General features: G+C 38.4%; 1 protein-coding gene and 1 non-coding gene across 2 annotated transcripts; one reads left to right on the top strand and one right to left on the bottom strand.

Annotated features, from left to right (window-relative positions):
* The first annotated feature begins 2,224 nt into the window (after positions 1-2,224).
* On the top strand, positions 2,225-4,705 carry LOC114361959 (uncharacterized). The gene is made up of 5 exons (XM_028317190.1): positions 2,225-2,346; positions 2,508-2,569; positions 2,921-3,038; positions 3,711-3,784; positions 4,121-4,705. Exons 1-5 carry the CDS (start codon positions 2,274-2,276, stop codon positions 4,289-4,291), a joined length of 498 nt encoding a protein of 165 aa, XP_028172991.1. The 5' UTR covers positions 2,225-2,273; the 3' UTR covers positions 4,292-4,705.
* Positions 4,706-11,101: 6,396 nt separating this feature from the next.
* On the bottom strand, positions 11,102-11,174 carry TRNAV-AAC (transfer RNA valine (anticodon AAC)). The gene has a single exon. It is a non-coding gene; the product is annotated as a tRNA-Val (tRNA).
* Positions 11,175-20,998: the final 9,824 nt, after the last annotated feature.

Below are 20,998 nucleotides of genomic sequence, written 5' to 3'. Positions count from 1 at the left end.
TGATATCTGCGACAGATTAACGGCACACATAATTCATTACAGTAATGGACGCGGTTATGGCCGACAGTAACTTTTTTACAGTGCGGCTGAGTGTGCAGCCGCCTTAATGCCGGAGATGAGGCGTTCGTTTGTTTTATCTACATAGTAATCTGTGTTTTAGAGTGGTTTGACTATTGGATTGCATAAGTATAATTAATGCCGATGAGTATATATAACTTGCATACTAGATAGAAGACACTGTCGATCTTTTGGTAATCAACAATAAATCAAGCCTTACCTCAAATCAAAGCAATCTTATTTGAGACAAAATCCCTAATTAATGGTTTCTCTTTAACTTACTAACTAGCTTTTCTCTGATTAAATTTTCAAATTAGGAAAAAAGATATGTACCATCCTAGACTGCATGGATGCATCCCACTTAACATCAGGTGCGATTGTGGTCAAATAGTTATTATGCATAAAAAAAAAACAAATTTAAATGTACCAAGTTATTTATAGGTACGAGGAACACTATCACAATATTGGCAAAGACAATACACGTCATTTGTATGGCAAGTCGATTATCGGTGGAATCCTGGGCGCAACATATGCTAACTCGATCGCGCTAACTCCGCGCGTCCGAGATAATGCCGTTAGCCTGCGTCTTGCAGCCCTGATTGTGCGCAGGGCTGCCACCAACCGGTGACAACCATTTCCATATTTCATTATTCAAAACTAAGACCCTTATTCACGAATAACGACGCTCAAATTCAGTTCGAACTTAAGCTGCATGAGGTCATTGAAGTGAATGAGACCACTGTGATAGGACCAATTGTAATAATATTTAGTATTTGAATTTTAGTGGCTACCCGAATGAACTTTGTAATTCAATGTAAAAATATAAGCAAAAGTAAATGTTTCTTCAACCATTTTTGTCAAACAGGTAACTTGTCCTGAATTTTAGGTAGTTGTGTATTTACGTAAGCAGAAGTGGCAGCCCTGTCAATTTACTAGTGCTGTATACGTGTCGATATCGATACGGCGTAGTTAGCCCGAAGGCGGCTAACTTTGAGGTTGACTCGCCATTAACGCGAGTTTGATAGATTAGCGAGGTACTTTGTAAGCCCATTTGCAACAAACAACAGCCTTTGAATTTCTTAATTCTTTGAGATGCCTAGTATATAAGTCCTACCTAGTTTAACGTTCAACTGGAATTGAAATTATTAAGTGAAAAACTAAATGTAACTGGACAGTATAAACATATCTCTTCTTGTGGGAAACTGCTTTAGTTACGAGTGTATTTAACAAGAGTTTTGAAGAATTTGTAATTTTATTAGAGACCTACAACTACTAACAACGATTTTTTCGGCAAACCATTAACATAACAAGCATCCTAATGCTAATAATGATACATACTTGCCTGGATTAATCACCGATTCCTAAACACGCGTAGTACCCAATGCCTAATCAGGCAGACGCATGGCTCGCGTCCAGCGGCGCGGGCGCGATTAGCAGCGGCTTAGCTCGCGAAGCTAATGAAGATCAGGCTTCGACTCCCACGAGTGACAATAATTATGCATAATTATGTTTCTGGCTAGCTTTTGCTTGTGGCTTCGCCAACATTAAATGTGAATGTGACCTGTCCTTAGATAGTTTGTATAGCGCAATATAAAAGTGGCACATCCGTTTTGGCCATAAGGGTTGAATTTTAGAAAATGATATCTTTGTATTATGCGCGTGACTACGCACACACTCACGTCCCATACATAGTATATAAGGTAATGTACGTCAATAAACGCACGCTATTTACTCTTCTTAACTCGCAGTCTTATTTACATATTTCATCGTCCCAACGCCCAACATTGCATCTTAGTGCTAACCTACGTTACGAAATAAAAATAGTCTCCAGTTTTTCCGTAATTAAGAAACAGGTACTAGCCACTGAATATCAAAAATGGACTACTTTGATGTAAATAAAGACGCTCATCATACGTAAGAAGCCAGGGCAATTATCATTGCCATAAACATTAAAGGAAATAATTTTAAGCAGTCTAGGTATGTGCTAAGTAACAATTTAACAATATTCTTTACCATATAATTTGTATTTCAACCCCAAATAAAGGTTGCGTCATGAGTCTAAAGCAAACAGGAGCAGAATTTCAGGCAATAAAAACTGCGACCCTATTAACCTTATTATTTTTATTCCCAAACTGTCCGCTTGCGCATATAAATATTGGCTTGATGCTTGAGCGGACAGTGCGAAATTTGCATCTACAGAAGATTGTTTAGTCAGTATGCTGCTCAAATTGGTTGTTTTGAATTTTTTGTTATTTTTAACTTCTCTACAATTTTGCGAAAGTGGAAATAGTGAGTGTGATGTTGTGAGATATTAGATACTATTTACGGATTAAATTTTAGTTATAATACCACATATTATTTTAAAACTAATAAATAAGGTTCTTAAAATTTTCCTTGAACTAATTTTTAGATTTACATGCATTAACAAATTGTTTTCTTTTTGTTCGTAGTGCCTGACGATGACTCGGAAACCAATCCACTGTCAATCACCTGCATGAAATGTATTTGCAAGGTATGATTTTTCCTCTATTTTAAATACCTACTCACTGTTACTAGCGTAAATTTTCAACCAAACTTGCATTTGTTTAAACTAAGTCTTATGTAGCAACTAGCGGGCCGCCCGCGAATTCGTACGCGTGGATCCCGTTTACCCCCTTAGGGGGTGGAGTTTCGTAAAATCCTTTCTTAGCGGATGCCTACGTCATTACATCTATCTGCATGCCCAGCCCGATCCGTCCAGATGTTTGGGCTGTGCGTTGATAAATCACTATGTCAGTCAGTCACCTTTGAGTTATTTAGATGGAAAACTGTTCAGTTTTTTTTTCCTGCAACAATTTTGGAATAATCTCATGTGTTGCTACAGGTGATGGGCTGCATAAAGGACGAAGGGTGCGTAAACAACGTGTGCGGCGTGATGCACATCACGCAGGGCTACTGGGAGGCGGCCCACGACAAGGAGAGCGACCCAGCTAATCTTGAAGGTACGAGTAGTTACATTTGGACTCTATAAAATATGGTGATAAGATATGAACCTAAACATGATGATATTAGATTAGATTAGCCTTTCCTTAGGCTGGGTTGCACCATCTTACTTTGACAAACGTCAAAAATCTGTCAAACTCCATACAAAATGCACTGGTTATCGTCATAGTTACCGTTAAAGTTGGGTGGTGCAACTGAGCCTATGACTGAGTTGCACCACCTAACTTTGAATGTAGACTGACAGATTTTTGACGTTTGTCAAAGTTAAAGTAAGATGGTGCAACCCAGCCTTAGTGTTTCAAGTAACTGACCTTATCCTCGTTTCCTGGAAGATATATTTGCTTTTAGCGATGACTAATGTAACGCTGAAATTTTTATTTTTGTGTGGTGTACCTACAATGAAAGATAAACTACTTCTATTTTTTTAATCTACTGATCAAACACACATTATATTGAGATTCGTAACAGAAATTAAGACAACGAATTGCTCAAGCAAGACAAATCTTATGTTGTTTTTCTCAAAGTGGAAAACTCACAATCAGGGCATTGTGATAGTCTAGCCACTCACGATAATTTAAGTAGATTGTGTCTGTATCTATTCTACAACCTTTTCGGTGGATTAGCGATGTACAGCTTGCGTGTGATTTTACATTTTAATAATTTTGTGACAGCGTTCCAGAAATGCAGTAACAACGTATGGTGCGCGACTCGCACGGTGCAGAGATTTATGAAACGACGTTTGCCGGTAACTTTGCCATTATTGTACGCAATACTTTATTGCTTTACTACAATAACATTTAGTATTTTAGTAATTCATTTCTTCCTCACTTTTGTAACAACTTTCTAAACAGAACGAATCATAATCATTTATATATTCATAAACATGGGTAAAAGGGTATGTATAACAGGATGTCACGTATAAAAATATTCTTGGGTACCTACGGCCATGATTCACCATAAAGGTATACTGCTAAAGCTTCTATCAAACAGCAGGAGTGAGCATAGCATGATGATAAGAAGAAATTCAATCGTAACGCCAAGTTCGTTGGCCAGTTTTACTATTTAACGAAACTTTTTCCAGGCCTGCGAAGCAAAACGACCCGACCGCCAGCGCTGCGAGAATGCTCTGGCCCTACACAAGTTCGGGTCGAGCCGTTGCGACCGCAACCTGACCGCCAACACCGAACGCAAGTTCCTCGGCTGCCTGGCCGATAAGGTGTGGAAGTGGCTGGAGGACGACTTGACTGACTAGGACTTCAATATAGCATTGTTGACCTTGGGTGGTAGGTTGAGGATGAATCGCTTAATTTTCTCTCCTTTCTAAGATCCTGATATTGTGAAATGTTTAGTAATGAAATCAGTTTTTATCAGAAATTAGTTAACACTATCCAGTTGGATATGAAAGAGTGTCAGCTATGCTGGCGAAACTCAACTATTTTTTTACCTTAACTCTATAACAGCAACCCGCATAAGCACCATTTTCTAACAAAATACTTTAAAGCAGAATGTCTGTATTCAAAAGACGTAACATTGTTATCACACAGAAAAAGTTGTAACATTCCTTTCATAATACAAACACTATTCAATATTTTCAAAGCTTTTCAATATTGAAACTCTGTAAGTCCTCTCAAGCAAATCAAAGAAATAAATAAACTACAAAGCAAGATAATGACGTTTCAATGGCACTCCTCTCATTACGGCCCGATCCTTCCGCAGGAAACCTGGCTTGTTACCTATCCAGACTCCCACTCTACCTTCAACCAGAAATCCACCTTAACCCAGCGCAATACGGTTTTAAACCCAGCAAAACACGCAACAAAGGCACTAACTGCTTAATGAGCGCCCTGAAGATCGAATTCAGAACGTCTCAATTGAATCTTGTGGCTAATTCACCGCCGATAAGGGAGGGAATCGCATGCACGTTGTAGCGATTGTCGGAGCAAACGGTGCGAGTGTAGGAGGGATTGTGCAGGCGTAATTAGTCATTAACGCGACAGTGGGCAGAGAGCCACGTGTGGCGGGTGATTGGTTTATGGATGTTACGGTCCGCATGTTGAGTGTTGATATAGTGCTTAAAATGAGTTTAAACTGTTACAAGAACGTTGAATTTAATAAATGCAGTATTTATGCACACATAATACTAACTTATTTATTATACAAATAACGCCTACTGTTCTTTCACCAAGAAATGTAGAGCATCCATCCCTTCTGACCCACCGCACTACCAAACCACACTAGCAGTAGTGTCGTGGGGAATATTTTTTCCCTTCTGCACTACCAAGCCAGTAGTGTCGTGGGTAACATACATCTTCATTCCCATCGACACTACTACCATAACTAAATGTAAAATTTGTAAAATTTTGGATTGTTTTGTAATAAATTATGTTTATATGCAACCCTAACCTCTGTGCAAATTTGCAATTTGACGGAATTTACTGAAAATAAAATATTACCTAAAAGGCCTATAACTAAGTATATACCTTTGCGTGAAAGAAAAACCTGAATTAAATTATATTTACCCGACTACGGCAAAGCAAAAGGAGGGTTATGATTTTGACAGGCTATGTATGTATGTATGTATGTTCATCTGTTCCCTCGTAACTTCTAAACTACTTATCAGAATTCGACAAATGACATATCATTAGAAGCGTCTTATTGTCTGCTGGTTATAGGCTATATGGGGTTTCACAAAATCTAATGTGGCGCCCTCTAGCGGACAAACCATACAGAGTAAAAAATAAAGTTAAGATAAATATGCCGTGTTTGGTATCATTTGAAAGCGTTTTACTTGCACATTTACCGTAACATGTACATAAGCCCTTTTAAGTAATATTTTATTTTAAGTAAATTCCGTCAAACTGCAAAATTGCACAGAGGTTAGGGTTGCATATAAACATAATTTATTACAAAACAATCCAAAATTTTACAAATTTTACATTTAGTTATGGTAGTAGTGTCGATGGGAATGAAGATGTAAGGCCCTTAAAAATTACCCACGACACTACTGGCTTGGTAGTGTAGAAGGGAAAAAATATTCCCCACGACACTACTGGTAGTGTGGTTTGGTAGTGCGGTGGGTCAGAAGGGGCATCCATTAATTTAGTTTGCTTTGCATCAAAGTAAACAAAAGTAAAGGGTAAGAGGACAGAAATGTAAATATCTGTTCATTGTTTAATCCATCACAAGGTTCTCCCACAAACCTATGCTTAAATGTGAAACAGGTAGGTATCTAAATAATTATCAGGAAGGAATTAGTTTTTGGTAATAAAGAAACTATAGGAATAAAACCTCAATACCAACTCATTATGGCCGCTCATAAATAAGGTTGTTCGTTATATCATTTGCCAAATAAAGCAAGAAGCAAAACACTTATTCCAGTCCTCCCTAATAGCCCAATCCAACCTAATTCCGTAGCCCCTAGTAATTCCTAGTAATTAGGCGCTACTATCCATAAACCGAATCATTGTACACCAATCCATCAGCCGGGACGCTCGGGATAGTTCCGGGAATATAAAACATTTATTGGGACAAGTGTTTGGTTAATGACGTGATATTGCTTTTGATACTGATTGTGATTACTTACAACGTTGCTGAAAATCGTTTTCCGGTTAGTCGTCTACTTAGTTTTTCAAAACCTCTGATTTAAATTATGACACTTTTAGTACTGGAGGTTAAAGTACATCTTAAGATACTGTCAACAGAAAATAAGCATGGTTCCAAATTACTTCATCGTACGTTTACAAGCAATTTATGAAAAAATACTTTACTTTTTTCAACTAGGTATTCTTCTACAATATTCTAGTTATTATACAGAATCATTAATATACCTTTACCTAAACTTTCTACCGGGGCAAACTTGACTATCACTGGATGGGTTTCTATTGGCGGTCAAGCTGTAGATCCTGGCTATACAGGAGATACAGCGTTGGAAACGACAAGTGGAAAAGTCCTGTAATCACTATACTTAACGAAGTCCAAAACTGAGTATTTATCAAACTAGGTACTATAGAAAGTTTCTCCTTTAAGGTCATACCCAAAAGATAATTCCAAGATACCTTCCATCACCTAGCAAACTCGCTAAAGTCATTCCGTTGATGGCATCTCCCAAGTTCCTCGTAAGGGCCCAAACTGTCATAAGGGCGCTATAAAAACAAATCAATCAATAGACGCCGTAGTCGTTACCGCCATATCTGGACATCGCACGGTTAAGGTTAAGACCTGCGTCCAGCTAAGTATAGCTTCATTAATTATAATTTGTGTATCTTTACTGCTTCAGTTACCTACGCTACACAACGACATGGGTAAAATTTACTTTCAGCATGGTTCAATGACAGTTTAACTTTCCCCCGGGACAAACTTGACCTTCATTGGTTGGGTTTTTGTGGCGGTCAAGCTGTAGATCCTGGCTACACAGGAGTTGCAGTGGTGGGAACGAGAGGTGGGAATAGTCCCGATTTTTTTTTCAGCATGGACAAACGCTAGTTAATTTTAATGATGAGTTCATTATCACAGTTTCACAGAACTTAATTAAGTGTAAAGTTCTAATTTCTAGGACATCTAGTTTCTTGTTGTCTGATTATTACGAGTATAGAACTGCATCATAATGTTAACTTTTGATACACAATGACGTTACTTGATCCCTACGTAACGTGATTTATCGATAGTTGCGGTAGTGAAGACTGGGCTCTATAAAGAGAAGACTATCGAAAAGAAGAATAAAACATTGAAACATCTCTTGTCAACAACATCAGTCCACTAGACAATGTTCAGAACAATGTCAATCCAGTCACTACTGGACTATTTTGTTCTCTAACAAACAGTCACTCATCTTCAATAACATAAATTTTCATCATCCTTTTCATAAAAATAATCATCGAATTGTTTTACTGGAAGATGCACACATAGTATTGCATATTATTATGCAAACTACTTAAGCCATATTGTATTCCTAACTCAGATTCCCAATTAAGAAATATTGCTTTCAGTGGAGGCCTGCCCTGAAGGGGGTGTCGCGAAGGTGCCGTAAATGAGCCGATTAATAACCGAGCCAGTCGTAACGGAGATGGCTGTTGTAGTTTTCAGCCGAGGTGAGGGGGAGTATTGCAAAACAAATGATGGGAGAGAAGACGAAGCAAAAATAATAACAGGATGGAATGTATTTTAAGACATCCTGGGAACGAAAATACTATAAAAGGGATGCAAAAATAAAAATAGGAGGGACTGTGTTTTAAGACATCCTGGGAACGAAAATCTTTTGTTCCATCAATTTCTTTAATAAAATAATGAAAAACTTACCTACCTAAATTAAGGACAAAGAAGAGATACTTTTCAGAGCTATTTTGCTAGTCTATATTTTTTTGATGAAATAAAAAAAATTCTTCTAATAGCTTTTCAACCTTAGCTTAATTTGGGACAAAGAAGATGGCGCAATGCAAATTTATTAAAAAACTACCTACCACTCATATCTAATGTAATGAATCGTTAAGAATAAGCAGGTCCCCAGCATCTATATCGATCATTCTCAATATAGTTCGTGTAAACACGAGCAATGAAAATATTGCAGGAATATTTCCCAGGGAACCCAAACAGGCGTTTTACGGACGCATCGTGATATCAATATGCCGCATCACGCGCCATTTTTTGCCAAAGAACCCGTAGGTGGGCTGAGGAGGGTCACCACGTTCGCGCAAAAACTAAACTATAGAAAACTCGGCATTAATCCGAAACATAAAATATCTCTACAATAATTCTAGCAGTATTGATATGCAATAAGTAATAACATTTGATTATACGCATAACTAAAGGAAAAGTTTAAACAAGCTCACGCTCTATAAATTCTATCCCTTTGAAATACTCTGGATAGATAGATGCTTTAGTGCCTAAAGATTTACATCTTAGCATAAACCCACGAGTAAGTTACAAAAATCCAGGTGCAAGGCTGTTTTCTATTCAAGTATCAAAATAATATACTCATACCTTTACAGTTTTTATTTTATTTTTGTGGTCAATCACAATCATTAAGAACTTGCAAAATCATTTGGTATTGTCAATGGGTTGTTAATCTGACTAAATTTTGAGGGGTGACCTATTCGTTGAAAGCATTTGGCTTTAAAAAGGGTTACATCTTCCAAAAAAACAACTAACGATCGGTTGTTCAAGTCCCAAAACGTCCTGAAAAAGCTGGTCCCATGGCGTGTCTACCGTAGGGTGCGTCAGGATAATCCGTATTGATAACTATCATCCGGCGCTGAGCCAGTGTCCGTCACAGCAGGAGCACGAAAACACACCTTCTTATTAATAGCCCTCTTGTTTTTGGGCTCCAAGTTTCGACCGGGGTGTGGGTAAAACAACGGAAAAGCGAAATAGTTATTTTGGGTCCGGCGTGGAAGCTGGTGAATATTAACTTGGATTGAAACACCGTTTGAATTGCGGTGAAAAAGTTTACAGGCATGCAGCTCAGGTAAGAGAATACTGAATGTGTCTAAAGATAATATACATAATATTGGTATGTACATAATTGGTTAAAAAAAATTAAAGGCTTAACTGCTAAAAGAATCCAGCGCAAAAAATAAAAGTTTATTTATTTGCAAATCAAGTATAGACTAGATTTTTAGTTACATCCAAATCTTGACTTTAATATGTAACATTCGACCGTGCCTTTAAAATAACTGACTGTGCTAGTTACGGGTTGAGTAGGTAGTTTCGGGTATAAACACCGTTCTTATCGAGCCGGTACGAAGTTGTGTAAGAACATAATTCAGAGTAACGCAAGTAGTGCGTCTCCAGTGGGCCGTAGCTCCAACTCTATTAGCGCGACAGGTCCGGCGATGAATGCGTTTAGGTAACGCGCGCAGTGGTGCAAGTCACGCGCTTACTACAAGCTACTTAAAAAACTTAACACAGAAAGAGACTATCTTTTATGAACTCTACCTTACAAATAAAGATGACTAATGACTATCACCAAAATTATCTCTTTCCGAATGAAATTGAAACAGGTCCTAAAATTGTAACTTTAGATTTACAGTTAGAATAATATCAAGAACTCTACACAATAAGGCAATTATTTCTATTCGGGTTTGGTGTGAAGACTGCATCATAATATACATTAAACTTTATTAGCAGATTTTTTCTCTCACACTCACACTGGTTATGGGTGACGTCACACAGAGGCAGGCATAGCGTTGTTTGTGTAATCTTCTATATAAATAAAAATGAATTGATTAAAACTCGAGAACGGCTGGGCCGATTGAGCTGATTTTGGTTTTAAAATGTTTGTCGTAGTCCAGGGTAGGTTTAAATGGTGAGCAAATACGCGCGCGATATTGTTTTTCTGTGACAGACAAAATCCCACGCGGGCGAAGCTGCGGGCGGAAAGCTAGTAATTAATCAAATATTGGCGAATGTGCATCTCTGTTTGTTTCTCTGTTGTTGCGTCGCGTGACGAGTGTAACTCGCTACTGCAGCTCTCTTAGACCTCACCCCACGGGCGCGGTGCGGTCGCATAACTCATCGCGCACCTCTGTCGGAGTTGCAAACTTTGATACATGGCCGCGCCTCCACCTGAAGGCTGGTTACATGTAATTGGGACGCTGAGTTATATTCAATTTGCGGACGTAGTTGTTTTGTGTCACGTACCTTAGTTAAATTGTTTGCAGTTACGTTGTTAACATAAAGCTAAACTGTTTGTTTACTACCCGTTAGTATAATTTCATTGGTAAACTATATAGTTGATCTGTTAATAACAAAAAACTTTACTAGTTAGTAGTCGATTATCTATTTATTTTTTTATGAATACTCGATAGCAAATAAGTAGGTTTAGATACATATAAAAGTAATTGAACTTTTTGGAGGTCTTTGTCCAGTAGTGGGCTGTGGGCGTCGTTTGTCTGAAACGACGACGACACTAAAAAAACTCCGCTTTGCCCTTATAACACTCAATATGCGTTATTTGCCTCCTGTCACATAAAAAAAAATTGTGGCATAGAGATTAGAGACTAATAAAAAAATAATTATTTCTTTAAAAGAAAAAAAAATCAGAATTAAAAATAAAAACAAAAGAATATGTTTCCGCCCGGGATCGAACCGGGGGCCTTCTGCGTGTTAGGCAGATGTGATAACCGCTACACCACGGAAACGATATCTGGCAAAACGAAATAATCAGAACGGTCCAACGTGCTACTGCTACGCGCAACTTCGTAGTCGTAGCACGTCATGTGACCTCGATACCGCACGCACACGTGTGGATAGAAAGTGCGCTCTACTTTACGATAAAATGATAGTGGTTTGTATCTAGAGATTGCAATCCGGATTATTCGAAATTCGAAAATATCTGAAAAATCCGGATTTTGAGGCTTTAAAAAAATCCGGATTTTTACTTTGAAATCCGGTTTTTTCGAATATTTTTACCCCAAAAATTTTATCATAAAATCATAAACCAAAATATCAATTGAATGCAACATGGATGCAAAACAAGCGAAGTTTTGATTGAACGAACCCGCACTTCGTCGCACAACACTCACACCTGCACTGTGCCTGCACAATGACGCGTCATGCCGCATGCGTAAGTGAATTCGCTAGTCGGCCAGTGAGTTTTATACGAGACGCTGATTCTGAAACACCATATCGCTGAGTTTTAAAGTGTAAGTCATTATCATCATCATCATCATCATCTCAGCCATAGGACATAGGCCCCTTGCCCAATGCTTTCCATGTTGCCTGGTTGGTAGCGACCTGCGTCCAGCGCCTTCCTGCTACCTTTATGATGTTATCGGTCCACCTTGTGGGTGGACGTACCACGCTGCGTTTTCCGGTACGCGGCCTCCACTCCGAATTCAAATTATTTATTGCATGTCACTCCAGAACCTTGCTGCCCCATCGGCCGTCAGTTCTGCGTACTATGTGCCCTGCCCATTGCCACTTCAGCTTGTATCCGTCGGGCTAGTATGTCAGCGACTTTAGTTCGTTTACGGATCTCCTCATTTCTGATTCGATCTCGTAAAGAAACACCGAGCATAGCCCTCTCCATAGCACGCGAGGCCACGTTTCCGAACCATAAGTCATCACTGGTAACACACATTGGCTGTAGACCTTAGTCTTCAGGCACTGAGGTATTTTGGACGAAAAGATGTTGCGTCGTTTACCAAACGCTGCCCAGCCGAGTTGGATTCGACGATTGGCCTCTTTCTCGAAATTGGACCTTCCCAGCTGAATCGTTTGTCCGAGGTAGACATACTTGTCAACAATCTCGAGAATTGAGCTTCCAACCGAAACTGGGTAGGGCGCAACATGGACATTGGACATAAGCTTTGTTTTCTCCATATTCATCCGCAGGCCAAGTGTAAGTAGAGATCTTCAACCTCGCCCATCAAGTTCACCCAGCGGATTCGATTTGCTTACCTACATTAATTCATCTCGAAATGTTATTGTATGAGAATGGGAGTGATTGTGGAGAAGTCCTTAAAAGAGTTCTAAACAGGTTGTTGGATATACCGCCAACCATTTAGCTGGGTTGATGATGGAGTCAAGAGGTGACCATAGGAACTCTTAAACGAAACGGCGGAATCGCATCGAAGTTGGGTTCGTTATATTTGTCTTTTCGAGCACTTTAGTGCTAGATGATGCCCAGGGTCCTGATGATGGATTCGGAAGGTGGCCATAGGAACTCCTAAACGAAACGGTGGAAACTCATCGAATCTGGGTTTGTTGGATTTGTCTTTTCAAGCACTTAAGTGCTAGATGATGTTCAGGGTTCTGATGATGAATCAGGAGGTGGCCATAGGAACTCCTAACCGAAACGGCAGAAACTTATAGAGTTTGAGTTCGTTGGATTCGTCTTCCCGAGCACTTTGGCCGTAAATAATGACCAGGGCCCTGAGATTGAAATACAACTTAAAAGTGTAAAATAAAATTATAATAAAAAAATGAGCTCTCCTGGCCTACCTGGAAATCTTTATAGACTTCAGACAGGTCTGCCGTAGTAAGGACAATCTGTTCAGGTGTCAGGTAGGGATTCTTAGATGGATCAAACTTGGAGTGCAAGTGTGGTTTTGTTCCCCAGTCGGCTTCGTCGACTGGGGAACAAAACCACACGATGTCGTGCCCTGCGTGCCCAAACAACTGCACGCAGGAAGATTTAATGAAGGCTACTGACAACGCCACTCTTGTGGCGGAGTTTTGGGCTGACGCTGTGTAGGTTTGTTGTCGACACGACAAGAAGAAGAATAAAAAAAAAATTTATAGGGACAAGCAAGTTTTTATTCTGAAATGCATTTGTACTAAAACGAAAAAAATAATGCAAGGTTCAAATAATTTCGAAAGCTTGTAGCGCAAACCGAAAAAAAGAGGAATAAATTCCATACGCGATAATAAAATAAAACGCTTTTCTTCAAATACTTACATCTTTTTGAAAAAAAACTACGTTTTATTTAAATTAAATTGATGGTTTAAAAAATTTACCCAATATTCGAAAAATCCGGATAATCCGGATTTGTACGTAACACAAATCCGGAAAACCGGATTTAAGAAAAATCCGGATTTTGCAATCTCTATTTGTATCTGGTCCATGTGTAAGTCTTGATAAAGTTTATAATAATAATGTGTCGATTATAATAATCTTTAAATTGTAAATAAATAACTTATTTATTGTATCAGTTATAAGATACAAAAAAGTGTTGATCTGGGGGCACGGCAGTGCCCCCGCCAAGTCGAGCGCGAAGCAAACACTGCCGTACCATCCTTTACTGGAACCATTTCGCCGCATTTTCAGGTCCCTATTTGAGAACCTCTGGATAAGACCAGAACGCAGAAATTTTCGTCATCTAGTAAGCTATAATCACATACCTAAAATCCAAAATTTCAAGTCTGTAGGTAATTTAGTTCCGAAGTTAAGCGAAAGCAAAGTTTCGCATTTATGACACTCACTCACTCACTGATGATCATCAAAATAGAACTAGTACTTCCCATAAACTCAGAGAGCTGAAATTTGTTATAAAGTTAGGGCTTAATGGCCACATAAAGGGAAAACTATAAAAACTAGGAAAATCGAAGATCTGGAGTAACACCACATTCATAATCAATACTACTAGCGCCACACCGGCACCGTGGTGTTCGCCTGTACCGCTCACCGCTAGATGGCGCTAGCACTTTGAGCGTTGATTTTCTGCACCGCGGTGTCCAGATTTTTTTCCTTTCTAGACCCCCCCCCCCCCGTCGATTAAGATGAATGTTGTGGAATTTGAATTTGGTTGATTTCGTTTATTTTATCGTGAGGTTCTATAAGGTTAAGATATTATTAAAACAATTCTGATTCGTTGTCCATTTTAAAGGTCGCTGTGTTTAATATCGTAAAAAAAATGTCGATAATATTAAAGGACGACGACGTTAAATAATTATGCCACATTCTACAAAAAGAAGTGAAATCCCACCAAAAACATTCTGTAAAAAACTAGCCAAGTCTCGATGGAGCTGCTTGTTTATCTCTAAAAAGTAATGAAATCTAGACAAAGTCGTGCCAAGTCTATGGTTCTTTACTGCGATTTCTTTATTATTATAGTTAATGTTGTGTGACTTGGCCGTTGAACAATCTTTATTAAGATAATCAATAATCATGCATAAGTATTATTAAAATACGCAGCTTTATTAAGCCCACGATTGACTGCTTATTAAATCAACGTTTTCCAATGGCAATTTTCCATCGTCAATGGGTAGCGGTTCTGGCAACAGATTGGTGCAATGGTGTCATGGAGCACCTGGTTTTGTACCCTTCAACGGCCAAGTCACACAACATTAACGAAAATAATAAAGAAATCGCAGTAAAGAACCATAGACTTGGCACGACTTTGTCTAGATTTCATTACTTTTTAGAGATAAACAAGCAGCTCCATCGAGACTTGGCTAGTTTTTTACAGAATGTTTTTGGTGGGATTGTTATTTTAGCGTTAAGAGTTGCATCTCAGAGTAAATTACAAATAAAAAACTTTTTTTAAGTTACTTATATTTTGTAATAAAGTGTTGATTGAATGCTCATATAATTCATTAAAATTTATTTAATGATGTATGAGCATCCAATTAACTCAATCAACACTTTACTAGAAATATATGAAAGTATTTAAACTAAAAATATTAACACAGTTCATAAATTGCATATTTTACATACTCAGTACATGAGCTCTTTGCTTATAAAATTACAAATAATTGAAGAAAAAAACGCTGTTTATTCTATTGTTGATATTTATTACGAGAAAGCTTTTTTTAATTGCTGTCAGCAACATACTTGAAATGAAATTCTTTATGTGCATGGCAGTCAATTTCTTGTTGCACTGCATTTAAGTAGGTACATTCTTTCTAAAACTTCATGCTGTAAGCTCGAGCTTTCAGCATAACAATCGCAGTTATCAATCCCGCCTGTTAACCCTAAACGACGAGCTTAATCAAGATCACCTCAATCCAGGTCGGGTCGTTAAGAACAATTAACAACTATCTCAGACGGCCCACCCCTCACCCCCGGGGGTTGGCGGGCTGACCTAATGGTGCTTTATGCGTTGATATATCATCATATTTAGGGGGCCCTTACTGATATTAGAACAGGTAATGGCGCTGCTAAGCACTGCGAAACTCTTGGAAGACATTTACTTGTGTTTGGCGCGGTTCTCTCTGGAGATTAAGTTTCCGTCTGTAGAATGTATGGTTAACGATTATAGTGAGGTCTGTTTAAAACTTCGTTCTTTAATGACTATAAAACGAAGAAGGGCCAAAATAAATTCGTACAAAAATTAAGCAATGAGCTGGTAAAAAAGTAGAGCTGACGTTTGCAGTATATAGTGAACTTTTACGTTACTGTAATGTTAGTTTTAAATAAAATCTTATTTACCATTTTTTTGTTGCATAATAGGACTTCTATCTATAGATAACAGTTTTATAACAAGACGATAATGTTTTATTGCGCAACAGATAAAATTCTAACGGCTCAGCTATTCACATGTCTAATATTTCAGGGATCGTGTCTTCAAAAATAATTTAATAAAAATATTTATCAAACAATGTCGGTAGCAACAGAAAAACGCGTAAATATTTATACACAAATCTGTCGACTGTCAACACGCTGGCTGCCGGCGGGTCGGGGAGACCGCGCAAAATTAAAAAAAAATGACCCAGAAAATACACGAACTCCACGATTTGATTAAATTAAGAGGAAAATACCTCACAGCGCCCAAATTGAAGGTTCGCTTCTATCGCCGTGATATTAAAAAGGTTCCGTCGCGACAACGAGTTCTTTTTGCAAATACGTCGATTTGCATTAATTTATTCTGTTTACGCCTGAATAGCCTTTAGTCATATTTCAGGGACGCTCTGGAAAATGTTCTTTGTATTTTTTTAATGACAGAATTTCATACGCATATTAGAGTAGGTATTATGTATAATCAGATGATTGTACATTCATGTACTTTTGAGTTGTATTGCTGTGAGTAATAACTCATAGTTAAAATAATAAAACAATAAGGGACCTCAGTACTACTGTGTTATTGAGCAAGTTAAGTTGAAATTGTGCTGCTTCGGCCATTACTGACCAAAACACGCAATCGCCAACGCTCACGTAACACAATTATATTGAAAACTGAGCCCGAAACAATAATTCTTAGGCAACACTAAACTCCATATGGTGGACAATTTAAACTTAAACCACGATAACCCCAAACTGCCGGACGGCAATAAAACTTAGTCGTTAACGGTTAATTAGAGACAGTGTCCGATAGATCGCGATTTATAACACAATTTTAACCCTCAAGATGGCAGTGTCCGTTGTGGTCCGTATATCGGATCGGATGACTGATAAAGTGTGGTCGCCCTCGCCTCGGGCGGCTATTGCTCCCGAAGGACGCTTTCTTAGTGGACATCGGGCGGTAACACGATGTATGCGACTTGATATAACGTTTAGCGTCTGTCGAATGGCTTTTGACGTCACATTTTATTTTTTGCTGAAAAGATTCACGTTCTGAACTGAATGTCAAATTTTATTACACAGAACATTATGTTTTTATACTGGTATCTCGCTACCAAACTTATGGTCACCAGGGTATTTGCTAAATTCTTGATTGTTTTATTGATTATTGTATTTACGTTGACGTAAAAAGTAAATGTCACAGAGTTGAAGATTAGTCAAAGTGCAGGGATGAGTGAAAATTGCTATATCTAACTGTAGCTTTTATCGGTAAACACTTTAATTATAATAACATTAGAACAGTTTATCATAAAAAAATCTTGAATACCACATTAGCCACCGCAGTCCATTCGCGAATAGGTCATTTACTAGTTTTGTATTCAAAAGTAATAAAAATATCAATATTTGATCCATTTCATCATAGGAAATTTATTATGATCATGCAACTCCACAGTTTCCGCTGTCCCCTGATTAGATATAGGCTGTAAGAACATACCGTATCGTTACAAGATCGTATTGCTGTCCGCGTAAATCACGCGATGCGATCGCAGCACGACTGTCGGTCTAGTTGACCCCACGCGGCAGAGGGCCTGTTAACCATCTTTGTTATCTTGTCAGACTTGTTCGGATCAGTATAGGGTCTAATAATGAATGGCAAATGTCATTAAAAAGTATTTTATTAATAAGTCTTTGTCCAGCTATGGACGTCATTAGGCTGAAACGGACGAATTCTTACAAAAATTTATGTTTCGGGCAACGATAAAAAGTTGTTTAGAAAATGTATTTAATTACAGTTTATCTATACTCATTTTTAACCTATAATGTCACCTCCACTAAAGTAATTTTAGCGAAAATTTTACTGCATTCATTCCATTTCAAAGACAAAAGAGAGTCCGCGGCAAAAGTTACTCGCTACTTTTCCCTTACAACAATTGCAGTGGGGATAAAAAGCGAAACTTAAGATACCTATCCAGTTGCTGTTTAACATTTTCTTGTGACTTTTAACCTAATTGTTGTATAAATAAGGGGCAGATTGCTTAGCAGGATAGTGATCACCGCGGCGTGAAATCGATCACCACCGGTACACTAAACAGGGCTTTGTTCGCGTGCCATTGTTTGGTGATGAAAGAATAATGTAATTAATCGTGCCCTGGCGCAGTTGACGGGCATTCACAACTTAAGACAAAGGTGAGGATAAATAGACGTCACTTGAGACGTGAAAAATTGGCGGCGCGATGCATTGTGCAGTTTAGGCATGACGTAATTATAAAGAAAAATTTACCTTATTTCAAAATATAAAAAATATTTTAGTAATGAACAAGAATATTATTCAAATTATTTATTTGAAAGTAGGCAGACTCTTTCAGATTTTAGAGAAAAATAAACTAAGTAACTTCCGTAAAAGTAAGTAACACGTGAAAACACACATTTTCACATTACCCAGTGTTTTTGTATAACATTTATTACATAGCATTGAATCTGTTTTTCAGGTAAATCAAAGAAAGAGTGCTTGAAAACATAATGAACGATTAATCATGAGACTGTAAATGTATCACCACTGAAAAAAACATGTTTAAACCAAAACGCACAATAAAAATAATGTTTAGACATGACCGTTTAAGTTTATAAAAGGGAAACTTTACACAAACGACTTTTTGAAAGACACATTCACGAGTGCATTTTAATTTGTTTATAAACTGAAAGCACAAGTGATCACTGTCGGGCTTTACGACCACTATCGCGGAGGAAGCAATTAAAAAAACAGTAAAAATTTAATTTCTTCGGCTGTAAATCAGTCGCGATATAACAGCCAGGGAGAGACGTTGCAGGCGCTGCTGATGAAAAAGATAGAATGTCGTCAAATGACTTCCTATATGAAGCTGACCTTATTATCTTCAACTCATTATACCTTATTTATTTTTACAAAAGACCCGCCCATGCTGTTTCAATGGAAAGTAAACTCTACCGGAGAGGTCTTTGAGTACGTTTTGCAGTGTATTTTGTGAGTGCATTGGTTAAGTCGGGGTTTTACGAGGTAATTAAAGTTAACTAGTCTATTGAGCCCCGATGAGTTACACGCAGGTTATCGGAGAGGCGGTGAGAACACATGTATTTTATGTATACTTGTATGATCGTGGGTCGATAAGTAGTATCTACATTGTTTAGTGAACTTTATTGTATTTAAATAATGTTTGTAAATCTGAAAAAGTATCCAGTTTACAGTCGACGATAAATGTATACGATGTTATAGTTAAAGAGTAAAAAGTTCTTCGAACCACTGTTAGGCCAGTAGAATTAAACACAAAAATTGATTAAATCGGAAATAATTCCTACAAAAGATTTTTTTGCTTTAATGGCTTCATTGGTTGCCCATTAAGACTCTCCTAAGTTTTCGACATCGACGGAGTTGTGCTTAAGTGGTGGGGGCCCCCGAAAGGGGCGTTTTTTCGGTTTTCCGGTTATATCGCGTAAAGGACTTACCCTATCGAAAAGTGGTCTTCATGACGGTTAAAGGGCACTTAATCCTGCATTGAATAAGACTAAATTCATATGTTTTGGACTAACCGTTCTCGCGCTAAAGTTCGGCAAAGTAGAAAATATACGTATAATTAATGACCCTCTCCACGTCCAATGGCTTGTTACCCACTGTTGTTGTTGTTGCTTCCAAGCCTTGTAAAGGGTCGCCTTAACCAGTGTAACCCTAACAAGGCTCACGAGTTTGATTCGCTTATCCTTGTTCGTCCCAGCCGTTCCTTAACTGCGGTTGCTGCACCTCTTCCTGGCACTCTCCTGAACGACTCTGTGTTACCTAATGTGGCTGCCCCTCTTCCTTGTACCCTCCTGTACGATTTCATTGCTTAGCCATATGCCTGGTCCAAGGTTCGACGCCACAAAATCAACTTCGTACGAGTGAAAATAGTTTAAATACTATTTCCCGTGCTTGCAACATTTTTCTTTACTGCTTCGCCTCTATTAGTCGTAGAGTGATTGTATATATCCTATAGCCTTCCTCAATGTATGAGCTATTCAACACAAAAATAATGATTTCAATCAAACTAGTAATTCTTAAGATTAGCGCGTTCAAACAAACAAACAAAAAACTCTTCAGCGTTTTAATATGAACTTGTTGTTGTTGATTTTTGGCGTCGAACCTTAGACCAGGCATACGGCTAGGCAACGTAGTCATGCAGGAGGATACAAGGAAGAGGGGCAGCCACAGTAGGTAACACAGAGTCGTTCAGGTGAGTGCCAGGAAGAGGTGCAGCAACCGCAGTTAAGGAACGGCTGGGACGAACAAGGATAGGCGCATCAAGCTCGTAAGCCTTGATAGGGTTACACTGGTTGAGGTGGCCCTTTTCAAGACTTGGAAGCCTGTGGGTAACAAACCATTGGACATGGAGAGGGTCATTAATTATACGTATATTTTCTACTTTGCCGAACTTTAGCGCGAGAACGGTTTGTCCAAAACATATGAATTTGGTCTTATTCAATGCAGGATTAAGTGCCCTTCAACCGTCATGAAGACCACTTTTTGATAGGGTAAGTCCTTTACGCGGTATAACCGGAAAACCGAAAAAATGCCCCTTTCGGGGGCCCCCACCACTTAAGCACAACTCCGTCGAAGTCGAAAACTTAGGAGAGTCTTAATGGGCAACCAATGAAGCCATTAAAATAATAAAATCTTTTGTAGGAATTATTTCCGATTTAAAAGCTAATTCTACTGGACTATGTGTGTGCAATCAATTTAGTTTGGTTTCAAAAAGTTAACTCAAAGAAGTGATGCTTGTGCCAAAAGTACCAGTAAACATAAGTTTCGAAACTACTAGCCCTACTGCAAGAACTGGTAATATACCTTCAAAATACCTAATACCATAACGACCAGCAATTAAAGGAAGGGCCGTGTCAAATTCCCACACATTAACGTCCTAATCGGGCGCAGCAGCTCTATAACTAAGCAATTCGTGATTAGTGCCCATCTGATATACGCCGCCATAATTTATATTTATGACGGCTTCGCGACAG

This window comes from Ostrinia furnacalis, unplaced genomic scaffold, assembly GCF_004193835.3.
Source record: "Ostrinia furnacalis isolate ACB-3 unplaced genomic scaffold, ASM419383v2 OfSCF6075, whole genome shotgun sequence".
NCBI classification, from domain to species: domain Eukaryota; kingdom Metazoa; phylum Arthropoda; class Insecta; order Lepidoptera; family Crambidae; genus Ostrinia; species Ostrinia furnacalis.
This window is presented reverse-complemented; position numbering and strand designations above follow the sequence as displayed.

Bases quoted from the DNA above. Each gene is read 5' to 3' on its own strand.
- LOC114361959 (XM_028317190.1), top strand. From the start codon at position 2,274: ATGCTGCTCAAATTGGTTGTTTTGAATTTTTTGTTATTTTTAACTTCT. The intron at 2,570-2,920 runs GTATGATTTTTC...GTGTTGCTACAG, and splicing joins GCATGAAATGTATTTGCAAG to GTGATGGGCTGCATAAAGGA. The intron at 3,785-4,120 runs GTAACTTTGCCA...AACTTTTTCCAG, and splicing joins TTATGAAACGACGTTTGCCG to GCCTGCGAAGCAAAACGACC.